Below are 23,796 nucleotides of genomic sequence, written 5' to 3'. Positions count from 1 at the left end.
ACAAAGTTTATAATTACAATTTCTTTTTCTCTCTGGTTTAAATCCATCGGTCAGCTTCATGATTCATTGATCTGGTATTGTGCTCACTGTCGTCCAGATTTGACCCGCTGGGACACTTGAATATAACGGAGCCCTAACATGTGCGTTTTCTTACAATGACAAGTCAAAATGTCTTTTGCTCAAACAAGTTAAAACATCAAATTATTGGACAAAGTCACAGGAAAACTTAAACATTTTTATTAATTAACGCAACTTACAGTCAAGCCAAAGAGTGAACTATATTAAGTGATACGTATTCACATTATGTCCTAACGGGGTTTACAGCATATCTTGTGTTCTGTAAGCATTATTGTTAACAAAAATAAACAAATGTAAAATAGAAATCAAAGCTTACACTTTTACAACAACAAGAAACGAGGAGCTTAGCAGTGGATGTGAACAATTTAAAATCAGCAACATAAAGACCCTCACCAGAACAGGAATGACAGCAAATTCAGTTTTGGCATGTCGTGGTTTAAATAAGGGAGAAGAGAGAAAGAGGGGAAAAGAAACGGCTCAAAACGAGACAAATGAAGGGAGGTTTGAAATCACCGGGCTGTGCAGGGCGGCCTGAGCCCAGAGACTTTGGTCACTTTGCTTCTCCATCATGGCTCACAGGGGGGAGAGGACAATGTATAAAATAATAATGGCCAAAGAGGGGTAAAAAAAAACTGGAGCGTCCTGGAATCCGTTTTATGTATGAATTAAGAGAGGAATACGTTTCATATTTATTTTCAACAAACTCCAGATGATTGTCTGTTTTCCTTAAATGAGTCGACTCCAACTCCAGGACCGCCCCTACATTCATAGGAGGTAGATAACGCGGCGATGAGACGCGGGACGTGGGTCGGAAACGGGAATCAAGCTCTCTGTCAAGTCGTTGTAATTGAAGTGCATAATTTGTTCAACTTTAAGGCCAAATAGGAACCTCACGTGTAGTTCTAAGGCTATTTTAAGACAGCGGTGCAGGAGGTGTGTGTGTGTGTGGGGGGGGGGGGGGGGGTAAGGGACGAGGACACAGGAAGCAGATACAGCCCTTTCACGACGATACCTGAGTCAAAAGTCGTGTTCGACCACAGAGCCTTGCAGGATGCTTCGTGAGCGTCAACTAAATCCGATTTTGATTGGGCTACATCGAATATATATATATATATATACAAATACATATATACATATATATATATATGTAACAGAAAGACAAGAGCACAGAAATATGACGTGGCGAGTGAAAAATATCCTGTGGAGATGTGTGTAAGAATTGCATAAATGACACTTTTTGGCCCCGGAGGGTAACGGACTCCTTTGTTGTGACGGAGCTCGGTCAGGTTGACGGGTGCACAGCCGGCAGTGACATTCAAACCTCCCAAAAGGGGGAACAAAATGTATTGGACAATATGAAGTACACTACGAAAAAAGAAGAAGTCAATGCAGCATATATCAGGCTTATGAGGTACTTCATGAATATATAGATATATCAACCTTTTTAGAAAAGCTCTTCAAAGTCATATTATTCCGTATAATTCCTATTGATAGCATAAAATACCTCGTCAGTTATTTATTTCTTTTTTTACTTTCTGCCCAACCTCAAGTGGGCGATTTCTTTTTGCGACTGCTTTGAAAGTGCAAAACACAAATACTGATCGTTCTATGCAGCATCGAACACGCAAGGTTGCATGAGCAAAAATGGAAATTATTTTTTACATGTGGCGCAGAAGATTTCGTCAAACCTTTATGTTGAAAATAAAAGACTCAAATTAACCCAATGTTGGGGCAAATGGAGAAGAGATCCGACAAAAAGGCACACGCACGCACACACACACACACGGGATGTTTTCAGTTCAGACTAAGTTACAACAATCTGTAGTTAATTGCTACACAGCCTCATATGTACCTTTCGTTGACGTTTACATACAAAGCATTTTATTTTTAAATGAGTATATTCCCTTTAATTGTTGCATGCAAAAACTACATTTCATAAGCTTAAAAAAAATAAAAACATGCTGTGGAGTCTGGCTAATCGTAGGAACAACGGAAATGAAGTAGGCGACCGGGACCGCCGCCGTGGCTTTATTGCAGTACGGGGTTAACGCGGCCGAGTGGCTCTATCCAGGAGGAACACGGAAGAACTCGGCATTCCAGTAAAAATAAAAAAAAACAGAAAAGCTGCTTCCTAATATTGAGACTATTACCCGTTTGCAAAGTATTGTTTTGCGAACTAAAAAGTTGAAAGTGGGTGTCGAGCGTCGCCTTCAACCTGCACCGAGGACACACTAGTGGAACCGGTCCCCCCCCCCCCCCCCCGACAGTCGGCTGGAATATCAACACATTGTCATAATGTGTTCTCGGTTGTGCTGGGTTGGTTTTTGTCGCCATTGTTTAAAAATAAACAAATTAAATGAAGGACTCGCATGAAACAACGAGACTCCAATTACATAATATTTGGTCCCCCAAAATGTAACCAACTAAAGCAACCAACCAGTCGTACATGATCACTTGGTTTTCCAATTAATAAAGGTTAAAGAAAAGAACAATGCTCTCCTCTGAGATTGGCTTGTATTGGTTTGGTCACAACGATTTTTGTATTCCGTTATTAGAAATGAGGGCTAATATTAGCTAGCACCTGACACTGCTTTGAGGTAGTTTTTTTTTCTTCCTTCTCCCCACGTTGGTAAATAAAAACCCAAGTAGAAATGCTTTGAAAATACAAAAATACCCACGAGTCGTGCATGATTAGATGCATGGAGATCAGTTGGATGGCATTGGTTGGAAAGGTGATGTTTGGTAAAGGTCAGATTTACTACGAAAACCGGACACAGCTGAAGACGCATTCTGGCTCCGTCGCAGCTGCCAGAGCTTATTGGTTCCTATTCACGCCAGATTTCTGCGCATATATATATATAGTTATCTATCTATAGACACTGACAATTGTCCTGAACGTACAACTGATGATGATAAGGAGGAATGCCACAGACACATTGGCCTCATGAGCGTTTATGTTGACGATGAGACTGAAACATGAACAGATCGGCCAGTCAGCCGCTCAGTGAGGGGAGCTGAAGCCCAGCTGTACGCTGAGATAAATGCACATTGGCATAATAATGACCTCACAAGAATAACGCTGACGCTTAACTGGTATACTGTTGTACCAACGTCACCTTTTAGTGTGTTAAGCATGCTAACTTTAGCTGGCGTGTCATGCTTCCTCTGGCTTATTGGCACTGACTACTTCGTACAGCTGAGGCTCATGGGAAAGGCCTTCGTTTGGTAGGCGTCTGCTCATAAAGCAAAGTATTGGACACATTAACATGTTGACCCGATGGTGACTATAGATGAAGTTACGGGTTTAAATTAGGATTCATAGTTTGGAAACGATGAATATTAATAACAAAGTTCCAATCCATGAAGTAGATGTGATGTTTAACTGGGTAAGTAACAACTTGATATACGAGTGGCACAAAAAGAAAAGTCTTCACTGGCTAGATAATTACAATATATATATATATGTGTCTAAAGACGCTTCTTAAAACACCTCCAGAGAACATTGAAACCAAAACTAAGACCGGACGTGAGAACCAAAATGCGATGGAGCTGCATCCGGGGAGCATTAGGGAATGGTGGCTCTTTCCTCAGGTCTGCCAGGAGCCCATTTCTATTTGTGCTCAATACTTTAGACGTGGAGCTAAAAAAAAATATATGAAAAAAACAGGCAAACTTTAACTGGAAAGACTTTGTTGACACACACACGTCACATGGCTCCAGGTAACTGGGTGGGCGTTGGCGTGATAAAGACCGGCAAGGACAAAGTGATCGAGGAGAAGGACGCTCGCTGAAGCCAAGGCGACTGCCAAGCAAATCATAAACTGTGCTTTTTTTAAAAACTGGAAGAGAAAAAAAGCATCGGTGTAGCAATGCAGTCACCAAAAAGGAACACAAGCAACACTCAAACAAAAAGCTCAGCTTCTTCGCTTTCAAGTGTCCCTGCGCGAAGGAGTTAGTGAGCTGAACTCTGGGAGGATTTTACAGCACAGGAATATCAGGCCAGAGGGCTTTGGCAGAAGCCACACATCTAACGGCAAACAATATCACACACACCAAAGCAACCATCATATATACACACACACACACACACACACCTCTTATGTTACAGCAAGTCAAACAAGCATGGCGCCAGAAACAGAGAAGATGACTCGTCTTTGCAACAGTGTAGAACGCTTGTCTCCTAAAACTACAGTAGCAAACCTCCAGAGGAAAGACAGCTCCACGGTGGACTCGTATCGCTCCTGGTAATCGAAACGATATCAGCTGTAATGTGGGTGATATCTAAAATCAATGAAATATGAAAGAAGAAAACATAATACTTTCTGCAATTATTAAAAGCCTATAAATAAGAGGACAATAACACACATAAATGGCTGTACACAAGAAGCAAACATATATAGTATAAATGTACTGGATGGATAGCCTTAATATTACAAACCACGCAGGCTCCAAGTACATTCATTGTTATTATTTGGAGCTAGGAAAATAGGTTCTACTCTACAAGAGGTTTCTTTATGTCAGCAATAGTTTCTCTACAAGAGACGGATGAGAGGCAAAGAGGAGACGGGACTGAACAGGGTTATGATTTGGAATAAACTCTTTTATAGGTTGTTGCTTCATTGGAAGTCAGGCGTTATTTTATTCCAGGGCCATTCAAAAGAGAGAAGGAAAAAAAAAAAGGCCAACGGCTGATCGTTACACTTGGAGTAAATCCATCTCAGCTTCTTTCAACCCGACATATGAACAAAAAACAAAGAAAATGTCATTGGGAAAATAAAATAAACACTTACATTAGCTTATGATGATATGCAATTTAGTTTACAAACCAGCCATTTCGACAGCCTGCCTTGTCCTAGCTTTGGACATTCAACGATACGGATCGACAGCCTCGCTGAGGGGCAGTCAAGTCATTAGGGCCACCGCAGACATTTTGAATGCCCACCTGAAGCACCTCGGGCACCATTACACTTGGAGAGCAGCGCCACATTCATCCAGGCTGCTGTATTCATTTATTTGTTCATACATAGTCTGGATTTAGCTCATCATGATCAAGCAGATTTATGTAAAAAAAAAAGAAAAGGAAAAGCCTCTTCTGAATCTTGATATGTATAGTCTCCGGTGGAGTCTGACACATGAACACGCCTGACGTTAAGCATTATGTTTACTTGGTAACCTCGAACAAAGACTGACCGTCAACCCTTCACGCGCACGTCTTCCTCTCACGGCACTTTGGCATCCTCGCCTCGACAGACGTCTTACGGATCGTAGCTGATCGGCTCTTTTCAACACCCGTCAGTTTCTTTTGCATAAAGCACCTTCCGCCAGCATCACTGGACAAAGGCCATCCACCGTCGCCACCAGACTTCACTCTGTCGTTTACATTTAAAAAGGCAACATTTCTCAAAGACGACAGGCTGCATGCTGGTTAGCTTGGTAGAACCCCTCTCGCTCTGCAGGCTTTACGAACGCCGAGCCTCTCAAGCCGGTCGGCTCGTGCCTCTTGTCGAAGCCGTCTGACAACCCCTCTCACTGCTGCGGCAGCTACCAAAGTGTACTCTTGTTTAGTGCAAAAACAACATTGTCAAATGTTTTGAGTTTTATCTCCAGGAAAAGCAACGCCGTTCTGATCCGCTATGTTAAGGTGCTGGTATAGTTAATGTAAAACACGACAGAGCGGGAACTACAAGGACAAAGCCGTCTCCCTAATAAAAGACAACTGGATTTTTTAAATTTCCGCACACCATCATCTCAGACAGCCGTTCACTTTCCCACGCTCTCCACAACATGACATCCACATGTCCAAACAGACCACCACGGGGCTCCGCCTCCACCGGCCTCCATAGAATGCAACGGAAGCTCACACTCGCACCGAAAGACGTCACACGGTGCGTGATGTCACGATGCTACAAATAAGCTGTGTGATGAACTGTAAATGGTCAGAGGCCTTCCGGAATAAGATGACGTAAAAGAAAATATCACATGGATTTTTAGACATGTTCGACTTTTTTCAGGCTGAAGGAGCCATTCTCTCCATTTTTGTTGTCAGTTTGCAACTTAAACAGTCTAACAGCACATTTACAAATCCTCCAACTCCAGGATATGTAATGATCATATCCGATGTGGGCTTTGTATTTGTTGTTGTACTGCTCAGGTGGAAAAATCAAGGTGTCCAAAGAAAGTCTCATTCCACTGGTGCATAGAATAAAAAGAAAAGAAAGGGAAAGTTGTGTGTGAATACAAACACACTGCAGGAATTTGGTCATACAGCTCAATGCTCAAAACCCCTAAAAAAACTAAAAAAACTCATCAATTTGAGTAAAATATGAAATGAAATATCACAAAACGACATAAACCGAGAAAGCGCGGGTAGCATCATGCACACCAAACGTTTAAAACCTCTAATGTCAATGCAAGACTCAAACAATGCCAATTAGATAGATAGCAGGGGTAATTATACAGAAATGGCCAGCAGTGTGATGTTACCATAACACTTGAACAGGTAACAAGAGGTAGAACACACGGCCATTTCCATACAATTACACCGGTGTCACGCCATATGGCCGAGCCTCCTGCTTCATGTGAGGAACACACATCTATAGAAGTCATACCAACGTTCTGCGATCAAAAGTGCATCCAAATTTACATGTTGCGAGACCAGCACCGATAAGAACAATATTGACATCATAACAGTAAATATCAAGAACATGATTTTCAGAATGCCCCACAAACACAGTCAGTCGGCTTTCTAGTTGCTTTACAGGTAGTGAGTAAAAAGAGTAACACAGAGAGGTCGTCAAGGGGAGAGAAAAAGATCCTCAAAAGGACGAAGCATCTTTTCTTTTTTAGCGTACAAGTTAAAAAGCCTTGTTGACCAGTGAGGAGTTAAGGTGGCTTACAGTGACAACTTCTAGCACCTAGAATGAAGATGGCCGTTTGTGCTTCAATGTCTCTTGAATGTTAATAATGTAAAAGTTTGTAATCTTGTTTGGCTGAGAAAGATTGTGTTACAAAGGATACACAAAATATTTAGGCTATAAAATCTACAATGTTACAAATGACCACAAACTCTTCATCCGGTTAGAAAGGCATGAAGATGCTGATAAGCACTAAGAAACGCTACTAAATGCAACATGTAAAAAAAATAATTAAATAACAGAAACCTGATTATCTACCTCTATAAATGACCCTAATTGATGTGAGATTTCCCACTGTTCAATCTCTGGGTTAAAAATGATACAGATAGAAAATATAGACTACTCGCCTCCAATCAAGACGATATGAACACTCGCTAGCTTAACTTAGTAAAACTCAGATGGGATGTTAGGAAATGTTTAGAATTATTAGTAAGACTGTAAAAGTCTTAGAAGGCAAGATCATTTTTGCATTTAAATCTGTATACAAATAGACAGTGTTAATTTAGACTACATGTGGGCCAGTCATTAAAAGAAAAACAAACAACGATAATATTTTCAGCCGTCTCCACTGAAAGCTTATTCAAAATATACCTCATAACCAACATCACTATATAGTATAAAGACTCACAAAAATTCATTTGCATAAAACCCAAGCTTTTGTGCGACAACTGCTCCCAATTCATGGAGCAAACCCTCGTTGTTAGTTGTTATTTTTAAGGGAATTTCAATCAGTTAAACTCTGAAACGGTGCAGCTGTTCCTCCTCTGTACCGAATGCCTCGACATCGAGACGCCACACAAATACCCCGCCCTGACAAAGACACTGCAGAAAACACCATCCTGCTGCTATATACATTAAAACATAGAAGTAGGGTTAATGTGTAAAAACTAAGAAAGAAACTATTATCACAAATGTCTAAAAAATAAAGAACGAGTCAGCTACATGCATATCCATTACAAAACTGATTGAAATTAAATTAGACTATATAACAGAAAGGAACCAACAACAAAAAAAGGAGTTCATCACTATGTTGATTTCTAAATGATGGGTCTCATCAACACGGCTCAGACTACATTAGAAAGGTGTCCTTGTTGGGAACCGGTCCCAGTACACTACGTCTCGGCATGGGAATAGGGTTACTGACTAAAAAGAGGAAGAGGAGGACGCACTGGGTGTTCTCTGCATCTTAATCTGAACATTGACAGCCCACCTCTGTAATGAAGTAAGTGTTGGTTCAAGGGTTGATCACAAATCTGATGCAAAGAATCCTTTTGTAAATTGTCAGCAGATCTGGCATAAAATGGGCTTCAGTGTCACTCGAGGACAAATACTGAAAAACCAGCAAATGTGGGTCAGATTCATCGTTGCACACAGACAGGCCAACAGAAAGGTGGTCTCAAATGGCACTTTTCATCACATAGTGCCCTATGTGAAAAATCACACACACAAGCCTCAATAAACTAAGTACTTTTTGTACTGATTGAATGACACACTCTGGTCAGTGCACTTTGCTTTGATTGGCGGATAAATAATAATGTTTGTCGGAGGGTCAAATCTTTAGGCAGATAAAGAGAGAACAGGCCCCCGGATCTTGTGATGATCTTGATCTTTCTCCCATGCAGGACCCAGAGCCTTATAAACAATGCAAACAGGAGGAGGAGGGTAATCGGTTTCTTCTGACTTAGAAATCACCCTCACATATAACGATACTGCCCACTAGATTAGAATTTGTCTTCTAAACGTCCAAACTTTTTCCTTTCATTCTTTGCAACATATTTCCTGATAACAAATACAAACGCACACGAATGCACATGACATGTAAATAAAACGTCTTCCAGCACAAACCCCAATAAATAGGGATTTTCTTTTTTGCATCTTACAGTCTAATAGCTGGCTTGATTTGTTTGGGTCAGGGGCTGAAGTACAATTGTAGACATATGGGTAACCGACAGGCCTGTGAGTAGGTAGCCGACTCTGTGACGCCATCTGCAGCTGACAGTGAGGGCGTGTGTGCTCTATCAGTGGGGTCTGACCCACGCCAACCTGTGCTCTTAGGCAAAGTACATGGTGCGCAGGGTGTCCTGGTGGATCTGCACGGCCTTGGCCAAGGCCTGTTGGTCCCGCCCGTTACTCTGGCCTGATGTATGACTGCCCTCGGCACTGAAACAACAAAACGTTAGAATATTATGGAAGTGTAAAGACGGTTCGGGTTTTTCATAAACCCTTCCGTAGGTTTGAGTTACCAGAATACTGTCCTTACCTGTCATGCTCTTTGTCCACCAAGTGATAGCGAGCCCGGAAGGCCACCAAGTGGGCGTAGTAAGCTGGTGCTGGGATGGAAACGGACCGGGTGCAGCGAACGTAGGTGTGGCAGAGCTGATAGGTGAGGACCTGCAGTTCATCTGAAGTGAAGTGGTTGTCGTCCCAGAGCACATGGTAATGAGACGGCCTGCTGGTCCCCTGCAAAGAGTAAACATGGATGACAAGTGTTGCTTTTTTTTGTCCATGAGGCGAAAAACTGCCCGTTTGTTTTTTCATGCATAGTCATATGCCCCTTTTCCTACAAAATACTTGACAGGCACTTCCTTCTCAGTTCGATTACAGTTGAACCTAATAGAGTTCTTACCTGAATGCCAGCGTGACTGCAAAGGTAGAAGTCAAATTCTGAGGGGTGAGTGATTTTGGTGTCCACTGTGGTGCCTGCAGGAATGTTGCCACTCTTCCCAACCTGCAACAATCCACACAACAATGCCTCAGTGAGTTTGGATGGCTTCCTTACAGGTTAGGATAATACACTTAAGATAAGATAAGATATATACTTTTATTAATCCCCAAGGGGAAATTAGTTCTCTGCATTTAACCCATCCTTAGTTATTAAGGAGCAGTGGGCTGCAGTGATGCGCCCGGGAAGCAACTGGGGGTTCAGTGCCTTGCTCAAGGACACTTCGACTTGCAACAACTAATGGGGAGAGCCGGGATCGAACCGACAACCTTGGGGTTGCAGGACGACCCCCTTACCCCACTGAGCTACAGCCGCCCCCACTTAACTTTGTATGACGCAAAGTCACCTGTTGCTGTGCCAGCCACAGGAGAATGCAGTTATAAGTAGGGGTGCTAGTGCTGTTCTAGTGTAACCACATTATTAAGGATTACCTAATGTCCTCATTAAAGGACCAGCACGTGAGAGTACATAAACATCTGTGGCAGTTGGCTTGGTGCCATCAAACATCTTTTTCTACTGCTGGTTCACGTTTAAAAGTAAGTACCACAAAACATTGCATCATCAAACCTGTGTGCTCGCTCTCTCATTTTTATAGGAAAGTTGGTAACAGAACTCCGACCAATGACGCGATACTGACCCTCTCGTTTCTGTCCATACAGAACAGTCTTGTGTGGTGTCTCTTCTGCACGACCACAAAGGTGATACCCGGCTGGTAGTCCTTCTCTAGTTTTATGCAGGCCTCACGGATCGCCAGCAGCTCGTGCTGAAGGACCTGCATCTCAAGAGTTAATAACAGATGAAAAGTTGCATAGATGATCAAATCCACCCGATCAAACATGTACAACATTTACAATGACAGACAAGACTAACATGAGCACTAAGCTCTGCTACATGCATTATTTACTTGTATGGATACTACTGCCTGAACAAACTCATCCCTGATATGTGTATCACCTGGTTGAACTGGCCCTCGGAGATGCCGTCCCGGTAGTAGATGATTCTGGTGGGCTTGAAGCGAGTGGACTTGTAGAACTGGATGAGCAGCTCCCTCACCATGGTGGCCAGGTCCTGGATGATGTCCTGCCTGTGCTGCTGCACCCGCACTGTGGCACAGTATCTGCTGGGATGAGCATCCATGCTACCAACGACCTAAAAAAAGAAAGACGGTAATATCATTTAGTGTCACATGAAACAAAAAAATCAAAACGGAAGAAAAAAAAGTGCTGCAGAGATGTTTCAACATGTAGTTTTTCTGTGTACATGTTCTGTGGGGTGATGTGGCGTTACGTACAGCAGCAATGGACGGCTTTTTTCCATCTCCTGCTGGAGGATGAGTCACATCAGCACCGAGGAAGATCACCGGCTGCTGGAAGACCAACGGCCTGAAACACGAAGGCGGAGTGTGGACGGGTGAAATTCAGCACGTGTGAAAAGGCATCTTCAAATGTCAGATAATCGTTGATAGTTGTCAAGATTTCAAGGATATCCACATATTCATTTCAGGATTTAGTTATTAGTATCTTGACTAACCTGCCCTGCGGGAGGAGGATGTTGTTGACGCCGCCCAGCTTGACGTTGATCTTCAGACAGAGGTTGGAGAGTGTCTGAGGCGTTGTCTTCTGAACATTCTTCACCTGCACACACTGCGTGGCCATGCCAAGCACCGTGTCCCCGACACGCTTCACCTCAGCTGCAACACACAACAATAAAAGAATGTCAAACAATGAAATATGATCGGGCCCAATGATGATGTTTTGTGTTTGGATTTCCTGATTCGTTGCATCACAGCAAGTGTGTGCACATCTACGGATCAATCACAACTATTTGGGACTGGAGGAAGAGGTCGGTGCTCACAGAGTGGTGAACCTTTAGTGTCATATAAATACATGTTCTACAACAGAGTGGGTAGGAAGAATCAGAGGTCTGCATTTCTTTTTTCCAGATACACCAGACCAACTGCTAGAGCTTTAAAGATTTCTAATCACACAGACCCTCGAGGATTAGCATAACACTTTAGTTTCAACAACTAAAACTGGTCAACCTGATTTGCATGGTGTCACTGTTTTGTTCGTCAGTCAAATATATTTCATATTTGGCTGTAAGACACCTGATCTCATGCAGGGAAAGCAGATCTCATCTACAAAAATGGATCAATACTTAAAATGAATAGTAATCCTAATTAAGCCATACATCTTGGAAAATTGTAATCCTTGGAATCAGTTTGTAAATGTTGGCCCTGAGCTTGTATTTTGAATAATGAGTAAGTGTTGCACTAAGTTAGGATATACAATTGATTACTTGGGCTTTAAATATGAACGTCCTGGATGTTTCATCTCTCCAGCAGGAATATAAATCATGCAGCACTAAATGACCACAGATTGCACGAGTGGATCGCTCACCGTAGACGGGTGTCTTCCCCGGCAGAATGACGACCACCAGCTGGAGGCCCTGGTAGGTGTACTTGAGGTGCCTGAACATGGGCTCCACGCTGTCCGCTCCCTGGGCGTACTTACAGAAGCAAGGCTGACCCTGGATGGGCATCCCTGCATCTCTAGAAATCTTCCTCAGTTGATCTGTGAACGCTCTGCAACAGGTGAGGAACTTGTTTATTTACAGTTCAGTGAAGTTTAGTGGGTGAGGTTCCAAGAGACATTAATGGAAAGTGAAAGGCAAACGTCTTAGCAAGAACAAGTCCAAGAGCTCTAGTACAATTTCTAAAACATAAAACAGCCCCTCAGTTTGAAAATCAATAAACTCAACTATTTAAACGAATGCCTAACATGGACAATTGATAACATTATGTTTACTCTGAAAAGACAATCGTGAAACTCAGACACAATGAGACATTTACGTAACGCACCTGCTACTCTCATCATCCGACAGGATGCTTGAGCTGAACAGAGTACACAAATGCAAATGACAAAACCTAGAGATGGCACTGCCAATGAATGGCACAGCTGTATATAATAATCAACATGCTCTCGTATGCCCCTATAGAGCTAGAATACCACGGTCATGAAAGACCCAACAGACAAATCAAGTATCACAATTGCAACTTGAGCTCAAGGACCAATAAATCCTTTGGTTTGTGCACTTCTATGAATAAAAAAGTACATTTCAAGCCCTACAATGCACCCTACAACTTTTTACCACCAGCCCTTTAATCATTGGCTGCCTGCCAATCGAACGGCACACGCACACAATGACATGAAATACTTGCACTCTGTGCGTCTCACTCACTTGAGCAGGAGTTCCGTACACTGCCTCTGTGGTGCGAAGCAGGCGATGGCCCACACTTTGATCTCAATGCCAGTGTGGAACTGCTTGTTCCTCATGTCCCATACTCCCTGGATTGGTGTGGCTATTGCTTTGTTCTGCGAATCGTAACGACAGCAGCCGCGTTAGTGATCTTCACTGTAAGCAAGTTATCGCAGCAAAACGCAATACCAATAAAATGCGTTGCCATGGACAACAAGGTACAGGCCATTATCAACATACCCTGCCTCCGTACAGAATGGACGGTGCTTGTAAGACACGGCCATTCACTTCGGTCATCTCATCCCTCACCATCACTCCAAACTCACGAACGTACGGGTCAGTGTTGAAGTTGGCACTTCTCATCTGGGGAAAAAAAATCAAATGTATATGTTATTTGGAGATCTGCAAACTAAACAAAGTTAAGATTTCGGTTAAAATGTTCCGTCAAAAGTTTAGTCATGATATATAAAAGTATAACGATACAAGCTATTATTATAGCAGAAATGGGCCGCACAGTCGGGTTGCCAGAATAAAGCTGTTGCTGCGCCTACACCACGAAGCAGCCCGCTGAGTAGCACCGAGACACCCCTCAAAACCGTTGGAACAAATGGTTTGGAGTGATGAGACCTAAATTTAACTTGGAATGCAGCATGTCATCAGAACACTAATTTGCTTTCATCAACCCAGAAGCTGCTCTTAGATTTTCCAACATGACAATAATACAAAACTCAAGTCAGGTTGACCCCTCAGTGACTAGAGCAGTAAGAATTGACGGCTTTGGAGTGGCCATCACAGAATCCGGACCTTAATATCATTGATCCACTTATGGGAGGCATTTTGCCAAGAAGAATCAGCAGCAGCCACAACTACCACAAAAGACTGCAAGCGACCATTGATGCTGAAAGGGGACATTAGACTATAAATAAGAGAATGAACATTTTGAATGGCGACCATCTCTTTTCTTTAATGATTGCCATTCTGTGATGCGTTATAGTTTAATTTGAATCGGGAAAAAAATCTATCTTTAAGAAATGGGTTTTGCCTGATGACTGATGTTTTCTTTATATAATAGTGCACATCTTAATAATTTTGCCAGATTACGTAAATTTAGGAGCACAACGACATACCAATTTACTAATCTCGTCCTGACGGTCAGGTGCCGATCGGGCTGTGGCACGGATCATCGTGGAGGTCTGATTGTCGGTCAGCTTTTTGATGCAGCGCTGTCCAGCCACTATGTTACACACCTGGAGAAGACACACACACACACACACAAAACAAAACGGGTTCAGGAGGGTCTATCGATAGTGGGTAACTTTTCAAAAAACAAATAGGTAGAGGAGGCGAGAGATGCTTACCTCCAGAGGTAGGTAGGTGTGCTTCTGCTCCTGCCCCACCTGTAGACATGGGAGGTGGGGGTATCTCAGGATGAGCTTGTACTTGTCTTTGAAGTACTGTGCTACGGTGCATTCAATAGTTTGGCCGTTCTCCTGCTGTAGGGGGAACCTGAGGGGAAGCACATACACGGGAAGAATAAGCATAGTCCGACAAAACTGATCAGTGGATCACATTTATGGAATTATGGAAACATAAATAAAGATGGCAAGGGAAATGCACACCGACTGATCTTTACACCAGTCCGTCTATATTGTTAGCATATGTAGTCTCGGTGTGCATTATGTTCCATGCACGTTTGCATTGACTGCAGCTTATAGACCGTGAAGAAAGATAGAAACAAGAGCTTTCTTACGTCTGGTGGCTGGCTGGTCTTCTGGTCACGTTGCACACTCTGTACTTCCTCTTCATCTGCCCACAGTGAGTGATCTCCACTTTCAGGCCTGGAAGAAGGAATCCCAAAAAAGGAAAAGAGAACAATAAAAATCCATTGTTTAAAAAATAAAATTAAAAAATAAGTCAGTTTTGAATTGCTTGAAACAAAAGGCATAACTCCGTACAATAAATAAAAAAGGACAAAGTGACAAATATTAAAATTGCTGAAGTAAAACTCAAGAGACATTAGAATAAATGTTATTTTCTTCAATGACTCTAAACTGAACATTGAATCAGGCATTACAATTAAATCATAAATAGATATCAAAATCAAAGCCTACCAAGACATAATGAAAAATAAAAGACTTTATAATCTAATTGACAAAAAGACTTCAATGTGAGCTCCTGAACTTCCATTACCTTTGATTTCCTTAGTGAATTTCACTCTTTGGGAGTCTGTTAAGGGCTTCTGTTGTTCTTCAATGCTTTTAAAATCCAAGACCTCACACATGAACTCGATAACAGGCTGGGCTTTGTAGAACGCAGTGGCAGAAACTGCAAACAAAACAAGCACACAGAAGTGAGGATTAGAGGGACAACTTAACTTGATACAACGGTGTACAACCGGCATGAAAGTTACCGTCGATGTTGAGCATCATCTTCCAGAGGGAAGGCCTGACCGACTGGTGGAAGCCAAACCACACCTCTCTGCCACCACCGAGGGGGTTCGAACATCCCTCTGAGGGCGTGAAGAAAGAGCGGCCCACTGGCGTATACCTAGGAGAGAGAAGTCAGCCGTGAAAATCAAGTAACTCGTTCTGGGAAACCGAGTTTAGTCATCAATCAGGACAAACGGTTAATACAAAATAAAAAAACAATCAAAAAGAAATCATTTTAAAATCTCTAGAAGTTGATTGTCACCCCGTACTTAAACACAATCTCAGCCTGAAAGAAAATGAAATGAGTGAAAAACCGGCCGTACAACATTTTTCTATCATGCTTTATTTATTCTAGTTGCCAGATTGCCTTCCTCAGGGTGGTAAATTAATGTGGTTTCTGTCTATTTCAATACAACACTGGAGATGAGGCATATCGTGCAATCGGATGTTCACTTATTGCATTGCTTGTGACTCTGCAGGTCTGATACTCACAGGATGTTAAATGCTTGAAAAGAATGTCAGCAATAAATGTGCAGAATATCCAGTGTGTAATGGTTACTAAAACATCCACTGTGGATATTTGCCGACAACAGGCAGGATAATCAACCATCCATAAATAACTAATGTTAAATAATTTTTTTTAACTCACCTCATAGAGGGCAAATGTCTCATGACAACATCCAAGGCTTGGACGGTCTCAAAGGGGACGCTGGGTAGCCGCCCCGCTAGAGCCTCGTGCAGCGCTTGCAGGCTAACGCAAGACACCCACTTGATTGATACTTTGAAGCTGCGGTCTTTGCCTTCACCAGGAATGGTTACCTCAAGCTCCACCTGTGTGGTAGATGGGAAAGAAACGATAAAGACAGAAGCACTGCTGTGATATTTTAAGACTAACATTTCTTAACAAAGCTTTATGCATTTCCTCCAGAAGTGGAGATTTCTCTTTAACGCCGCGGGTTTCCCGGAAGCATACTTACTTTTTCTCTGCCTATGGGTAAGGGCATGGCAGTGTAGAGATTCTTCCTCCCGTCGTAAACTGGCTTTCGATCACCAAAGATCTGTGTTTTAAAGTGCTGGACCATGTGCTCCACTATTTCACTGAGAACAAAATTAAACAAATATATTACATGCCAACAACTGATAGACAATGTGCCAGGGGCCAAGAATGTAGAATTCAGATATTCATACCGGTTGACCCTCCTGGGGCATTTCTCAGGCTTGATGTCGATGTCATAATGGTAGACCTCCAGTTTGGGGATTTCCATCTCGAAGAAGTTGGCCTGGAGCTTGATTGTCCGGCCCATGGTGCCAAAGTCTGGCCGTGATGGTGGCTTGAACACATATTCTGGCACTGGGGAGGATGGCGGGTCTAAAACAGGGGGGTCAAATGGAGGAAAGTGGCAAATTGCAGAATAAGAATCACATTATATGGACATCTTACATTTCCCAAGATCTTACTGGCCCATTTAGTATGTTTTGACAACATACAGTAAATGTGATGTATATGCACATAAAGAAAACAACAGTTTTACTGATCATGAAAGTTAGTTGTTCTCCAGCATTAAACATTTTTCCTCATCAGAAAACATTAGAAACCACTAAGAAAAGAGTGAAAAGTAAATAATATTAATTGTAATAGTTATCTTTGGCAAAAACTATTTAGGACCCTTCTTGTGTTCTATATCTCAACCAGTTCTGCCATGTCAACCAGTCCTACTTGTGGTAGCTCATTAAAATTGTAATGAGAAAAAAAATAACCAAAAAAGATTCTAGCACCAAATTTCATCAGAGGCTTGATCGGCAGATGTTATTCTGTCTGTGGTGTAAATGTCACATCTTCTAAATCAAATGTGTAACCGAGAGGGTCAAAAGTAATTTTCTTAGTTGAAGTGTCATCAATGTGACAATTTAGCAATTTAGTCAAACCCATATAGCTGGCATGAATGTCCATTGTGTGGCAGCTGTATCAGTGCTTTTTTCTAGCAGCAGATAGCTTTATTAATTTGTATCAATGAGTTACGTCAATATTTTGACCTTCCCAGCTCAAAATTGGAACCAGTCTTGATACGTTTTAAAGGAGAGGCTCCACTAATCGTTCATCATATGCAGACAGGATGAACATAGAAGCTTCATGTCTGCAACTTAAGATATGACAGTGAGGCTGACTCTTAAATCTCCTCAGCTCCTTATCTTTGTGCTCCAGCTCTGTCCATTCAAACAAAAACAACACCCAATTGAACAACATTTAGTGTGTAAATGTGTATTGCCATTGACAGCACAAAATGAGGGTGCATTTAGAGGAAATAGAATAACATTGTCTTCTTTCCAGTCTCACCTACAGCGCTTAGTCGTACTGTGATGCTCGAATGGTGTAAAAAATAAAAAAGCATGAGGTTGCGACTTAAACTGGACCAATGCTGGGACCAGTGGTAGGCGTGAAATCCCAAATAGAGTTAAAGCTTACCAGAGCCCGTTGACCCGGAGGAACGGGGTCCCTCCTGCATCTCGGTGACTACAGAGGACACAAAATAACATTGTTAATGCTTGAAAAACTATTGACACACACTTTACTTACATAAAGAGGTGAAAACACACATGTGGGTCACTTAACACGTAAAAGAAATACAGCTTTACAAGTTGATGTTATAAAGTGGGAAAGCACAGAGTACTATTCTTTTCTTTTGAAATGTCCCCACTGCGGGACAAATAAAGGAATATCATATCATATATTCATCTTGACCATTGCAACGGCTTTACTTTCAGAGAATCTTGCTCTCTTATCATTTCTAAAACGCCACCGTCCACTTCAAGGGTGACTTTTTTCAAAACTCTTATCAATATGCAAACAGATTGCCAGCCTACTGATTCCTCCCAACTGCTGAAGCTACCCTTTCTCCTGGACATTATTTAATCTGGAAATGGACAGATCAAACTCTCGAAGTCATATTTATTACAACAAATAAAACACTTCCAGCTGCATAGCAAAACCATAAAACAATTACTATAACCAAAAAGATAAATACAATATAGTGTTCCTATCTTTTTGCGGTTTTTTACACGGGATAGAAAGCAAATGACTGAAACAAAAAAATATATATATATTCTATAATATTTTAACATTACTGTCTGATTCCCCTATTAGAGTAAATAGTTAATGTACACTGTAATTGTACAAACCCTAGGATAAACTTCATATGCCTAAATGTCGTTTACGTTATTAACATGGTATGATCATTCTCGTAAAATGCATGTTGCAGTGACTGAGCTGATCTGAAATGTAAGTCGGGGGTAAAAACCGATGTAACACAACTAAATTAAAGTTGGATGCTGCTCGCTAACCGCTGCTAAGATTTGGGATGAGATTAGATAGCATGGTCGGCCGCCAAATGTTGCTTCATCTCTTAACTAAAGAGTTAAACAGCGAGACGATCCCCGTGTTTACACTCTATGGGCCCATTGAGAAAACACACTCCGATTGATCCCACATCGGCATCTCACGTCGGGCAACAACAAGTTCCGTAACGTTGCAACGTTGCCGTTGACGCCAACTCGGCTAACCGCGGCTTCTTGTTGTTGCACGCTCGCCAAGCTCGCCTTTCCTACTAACGCCTTTACTCCTAAAGCCTCTCCTTTGAGGACGTCAAGTCCCCTAAACACGCGTGTGTTCAGATTCGTAATAACTAGCTTACTAGCTAAATTAAAAACGAGTACGTGTGTCGAGCTATTCAAGTATTAGCTAACAGCTACACATTGTGTGTCCGTGATAGCATGCTGCTCCTGTTAGCGTTAGCTCGTGCTCGCTGCTCCACTCACCTCCAGCAGAGGAATACATTTTGTCCACTTTCTGAGCGTGTCGTGGACGTTCAGATACTCCACTTGGATTCGGACAAATTCCACCTAAACTCATGCGTGGTCAAACAGCTTGTATATGTACAAGAGCGAGGGATGAAGCCCGGTTTGGAAATAAAGATATTTAGTTAGCCAAGTGGTAAATATTTGGAGTCTCTCATCCTCAGCACGGCCCCATCCCCCCAACACCGAAAACGGGAGCCGAGAGAAAAGATAGCACAGACGAGACCCATGCAGCGCAAGAGGATGCCTCCCTTCTACTTCCGGTTTCAGTCACTTTCCGGCGTAAAGCAGCCTACACCTTTATAATTGTACGTTTTGCTTGTATTTCACGAAATATGTATTTTCCATCCAATGCAGGTGACACATCAATTGATGTTCGAAATTTGTACCGTAGATGTGTTAATGGACACCTTGAGATGGAGTTTTTAGATTTAGCATCGTTCTGATGTCAATCATGTTTTAGATGGCATTTTCTGGTGATATATATTTAATTTGTTTCTTGTCTGTTGTGTACTATGAACTGTGTCTATTGGTGTCAGCATGAGTTTTTGGTGGCAAATGAGTTTCCACACTAAAGATTGATAAAGCTTTCTAATCGTATTATTATTATTATTAATATTATTATTACTATTTTTATTATTGTAACCCGTAACTAATATTATTAATAATAATAATATCAATACGATTTATTAAAAACTGTATTTACCGTCAAGAAAAACTGACCAACCAAAGTTAATCAATGTTTTACGCACTGAATTTAGTTTTATGTTGATATGATTCGGAGGGGAACTATCTTGCTCGTTGAATTCATCAGTGACGTCAGACGTAGGCGGCGCGGCGTGCGCGCGCTCAGTCTTGACTCTCGAACTCGAAACGAACAAAGTAGTTTTATTGATAAACGCTTGGCCTTTATCACGAAGATAATCATAAAACACAGTTACCAATGTGAATCACAACCCGAATCAGTAAAAAAGACGGATTGTAGGTGAAAGGCAGGGCACCACAGGAAGAGATTCGTTGCTACGGTGGTGGGTGGGTGGGGGTGGGTGGGGGGGGGGGAGTACTTCTGGGTTGCCAATGCTTACGTGAAATTATTTAAACATCCATCAAACTCTTAGCCATGTTAACTGATTAAGTCATTGAACTAAGTTAACGTGGTAAGAGTTTTATGGTATAAATTACATCTTCAACAATGTTGGATCGTAAAAGGTATTACGCGTAATGTTTCGCTACAACACTTGCATAGTATAGTATATAGAGAGAGTAGAAAGACAGTGAACGCATCACTCTTATTTCAGATAATTTAGTGCAATTTTTAAAAAGCCGGTGTCTGCGCCCCTCCTGTTACAGTGATGGCGCCCCCGTTGGTGATTAGCCATAAGGGTTGTTCTGTTGGGCCGAACCGTACTTGCAGTTTTACTTCCCTTTTCTTATACACTGTGTTTACGATACAGGGTACATACAGTGTATGTTATTAGTATAGTATAATACATGATACTGGATCATATTGTAATCTAGCGTTAGTGATACATAACCTCACAGCTGTGGCCCGAACACTGTTTGATCAAAATAATTTCTTTTAATAATTGCTTGTGGCCTTAAATACAATATAAAAAAATAGGCATAATAAGGTGAAATTAAATTCCTCATTCGTTTTTCTTTGTCATTATATTTATTTGAGCGTTGAAGTGACTCTCCCCAGTTTTACCACTGGTCGGCGCTGTTCACCACTGAATGTGCAGGCTGGGGGACTGAGCGTTGCTTTTATATTCTCGGCATCAGGTTCTAAAACGAGATTATTATACCATGGATCTTTAATGATCCCATTGGGGAAGCTCCTCAATTGTTTTGTATTATTATACACGCCAATTCAATTGCAGTTGGGATGGATTTTAAAAAAGAAAGAAAGGTATGTGGGAGGGTAAATATATTGTTCGGTGTGCAATCTATTTTATCCCACATATTTCAATATATTGGATTTGCTGATTAATATATTGAATGTTTAACACTGTTAGATGCATTTTTCCAGGAATAGTCTAGAATTACGAATCGGGTTTACCCTATGTGACGGTTAAAAACAAAATAATAACCAGCTGAATAATAAGTTAATCTGTTTGATGTGTATTATTTCTCTTTGATGTCACATGATTGAAACATTTGGAGTTGTTCGGCGGTAAAAACAACACTATCATAACGTTGAGTCTGATTTATTATAAATACATGAATAAAGAATAATAATAATCACGATAAAGACAGTCGTATCAGGTCAGTCTTATACTGCAGGGGGGCTTTTTGGTAATCAAGTTGTGTCCCTCAAATTCATCCTCCTTAAACGTCGATTGGTGACACAGCCAACACTTTAATTGCTCCCATTGATTGATAGTATAAAAACACAACAATGCAGCCTCATGGCCCTGGTGGTTTCCCCCTATAAGAAAGCTGGCTGAGTGAATTGGGTGTAGCTGTGTCTGTGTGCGCCTTGGCCAATGGAACCAGATCCTCCCTGCAGTGCGTAAGAGCGCGATTTAGGATTTAACCAAGTCCTTGCTGCGGGGCTGGCTGCAGTCTTCACCAGAGCCCGACGGCCCAAGAGCCTTTCAACAATGCCAGTGTAGTCTTCGCACCACTTTGGAGTCAGACTGCCTCGATTTCATTTCTTCTTTTTGCTAATCAAATAAAACAAACACACGCGTTCCTTTTCGAAGTATGACTGGAGTATTCGATCGGAGGATCCCGAGTGTGAAAACGGCAGACTTCCAGAGCTCATTTCCACTTTCTACCATGCACCATCCTTCTCAGGAATCTCCTACTTTACCGGAGTCCACCGCCACGGATTCTGGCTACTACAGTCCCGCCGGCGGAGTCCCTCACGGCTACTGTTCGCCCAGCTCCACCTCGTACGGGAAGCCTCTCAATGCCTACCAGTACCAGTACCCCGGTGTAAATGGATCCGCTGGAAATTACTCGACCAAAGCCTACACCGATTACAGCTCATACACGACCCCTGCGTACCACCAGTATGCTGGGACTTACAGCAGAGTGCAAGCCCAGCCGAGTCCACAAGGTAAGGGCCGCAGAGTTTTCATTATTATATGATTTGAAGAGCAAGTCATTCGTGGATAATCACTTCTCGGATAATCACATTGTAACATGTTATTTTTGTATTTTTATTCTTGAACCATGTCTTTGTAATTGTTAAGACTGCATGTTACATAACATAAATATCGGACATGTGCAATATGGATAACTATGGGTGTAATGTTTAATTATAATGTTAAGTATTACGATAAATTACTTTGCTTTTTCGTCTGCCTCGAATTAATTTGGTTTATAAAATTTGACTTTCTTGGGATTTAAGACAAACCCACACGAAATGAAATAGATTAAAAAGACACTGGCATTTGTAAAAAGCTCACGTTATGTTTGTTCATGGTCCTTTTAACAGAAAAGGAGATAAGCGAGCCTGAGGTGAGGATGGTGAACGGCAAGCCGAAGAAAGTGAGGAAACCCCGGACAATCTACTCCAGCTTCCAGCTGGCCGCCCTGCAGAGGCGGTTTCAAAACACACAGTATCTGGCTCTGCCGGAGAGAGCCGAGCTGGCCGCCTCGATGGGACTCACGCAAACACAGGTGAGATTTATGTTCATCTGTCTTAACCCATTTTCAGTGTTTTATTTGTTTAAGAATTCTTCTTCGTGAGAAATAATGACCGCATTGGTGCTTTGTTTCTGTGCGCTTTTACGCACCGTGCCTCCTTTTGAAATCATTGTTTTTCTGTGGTTACACCGGGTATTAATGCTGCTATATTTCTCCTCTTTTTCAGGTAAAAATTTGGTTCCAGAACCGGAGATCAAAACTGAAGAAGATCATGAAAAACGGCGAGCTTCCCCCGGAGCACAGCCCAAGTTCCAGCGACCCCATGGTGTGCAACTCTCCACAGTCCCCGGCCGTTTGGGACACACAGGGCCCCTCCAGGCCGCACAGCCTACAGCCACAAAACATCAACACGGCGACTTCTAACTTTTTAGAAAACTCGGGGTCTTGGTACACCTCGGCCGGCAGCTCCATGACTGCCCACCTGCAGACCCCTAATTCGATACAGCACTCGTTGGCTCTTGGAGCGGGGACGATATATTGAAGGGAAAAAACCCTGTTGTTCATTTCAGATCTTTTTTTTTTCTCCTTCTATGGGACTCGTGTTCAAATTTCAGAGGAATATGCAATGTATTTGATGGCAGTCATAGAAGAAACGTGTAAAATGTGTAAATGTGTGCATGTAATTTATTGCATTTTGGAAGACTATTAAACGTTTAAATGGACAATGGAACTTTGAAACCTCCGGCCTCACCGCAGTCTCTGTTATTTACACGGAAAATCACGACAAAGACTCTCAGACATAAATAACTTGTGTGAGCCTCAGGTGACACAAGGTTGTAAATCACAGCTGTTCCGTATATTGAGATTAATCTAGAACATGTCGTATTGTTTAGTAGTTTTTCTTCGTCACAATATCCAGGATTTATATTTATTCTTTTATTTTTAT

At 41.9% G+C, this 23,796-nt stretch overlaps 2 protein-coding genes across 6 annotated transcripts; one reads left to right on the top strand and one right to left on the bottom strand.

Moving 5' to 3' along the window:
• Positions 1-221: 221 nt before the first annotated feature.
• On the bottom strand, positions 222-19,417 carry ago2 (argonaute RISC catalytic component 2). Of its 5 annotated transcripts, none has more exons than XM_056420111.1 (20): positions 19,215-19,417; positions 17,866-17,913; positions 16,590-16,770; positions 16,379-16,499; positions 16,051-16,232; positions 15,383-15,519; positions 15,163-15,297; positions 14,723-14,810; positions 14,331-14,478; positions 14,100-14,219; positions 13,213-13,335; positions 12,955-13,088; positions 12,114-12,298; positions 11,245-11,404; positions 11,006-11,096; positions 10,669-10,863; positions 10,352-10,492; positions 9,619-9,720; positions 9,253-9,452; positions 222-9,152 (listed from the first exon to the last, which is right to left on the bottom strand). In XM_056420111.1, the coding sequence occupies exons 1-20, from the start codon at positions 19,306-19,308 to the stop codon at positions 9,044-9,046; spliced, it is 2,694 nt and encodes an 897-aa protein (XP_056276086.1). In that variant the 5' UTR covers positions 19,309-19,417; the 3' UTR covers positions 222-9,043. The 5 variants fall into 5 exon arrangements, with proteins under 5 accessions (XP_056276086.1, XP_056276094.1, XP_056276067.1 ...); XM_056420119.1 differs by having other exon boundaries at positions 10,352-10,486; XM_056420092.1 differs by having other exon boundaries at positions 16,590-16,787; positions 17,868-17,913.
• A 2,421-nt stretch (positions 19,418-21,838) lies between these two features.
• dlx5a (distal-less homeobox 5a) lies at positions 21,839-23,575 on the top strand. Its single transcript, XM_056416424.1, has 3 exons — positions 21,839-22,317; positions 22,699-22,883; positions 23,077-23,575. The coding sequence occupies exons 1-3, from the start codon at positions 21,960-21,962 to the stop codon at positions 23,389-23,391; spliced, it is 858 nt and encodes a 285-aa protein (XP_056272399.1). The 5' UTR covers positions 21,839-21,959; the 3' UTR covers positions 23,392-23,575.
• Positions 23,576-23,796: the final 221 nt, after the last annotated feature.

This window comes from Pseudoliparis swirei, chromosome 1, assembly GCF_029220125.1.
Source record: "Pseudoliparis swirei isolate HS2019 ecotype Mariana Trench chromosome 1, NWPU_hadal_v1, whole genome shotgun sequence".
NCBI classification, from domain to species: Eukaryota; Metazoa; Chordata; class Actinopteri; order Perciformes; family Liparidae; genus Pseudoliparis; species Pseudoliparis swirei.
The sequence above is the reverse complement of the archived record's forward strand: the minus strand, read 5'-3'. Positions and strand labels throughout refer to the sequence as shown.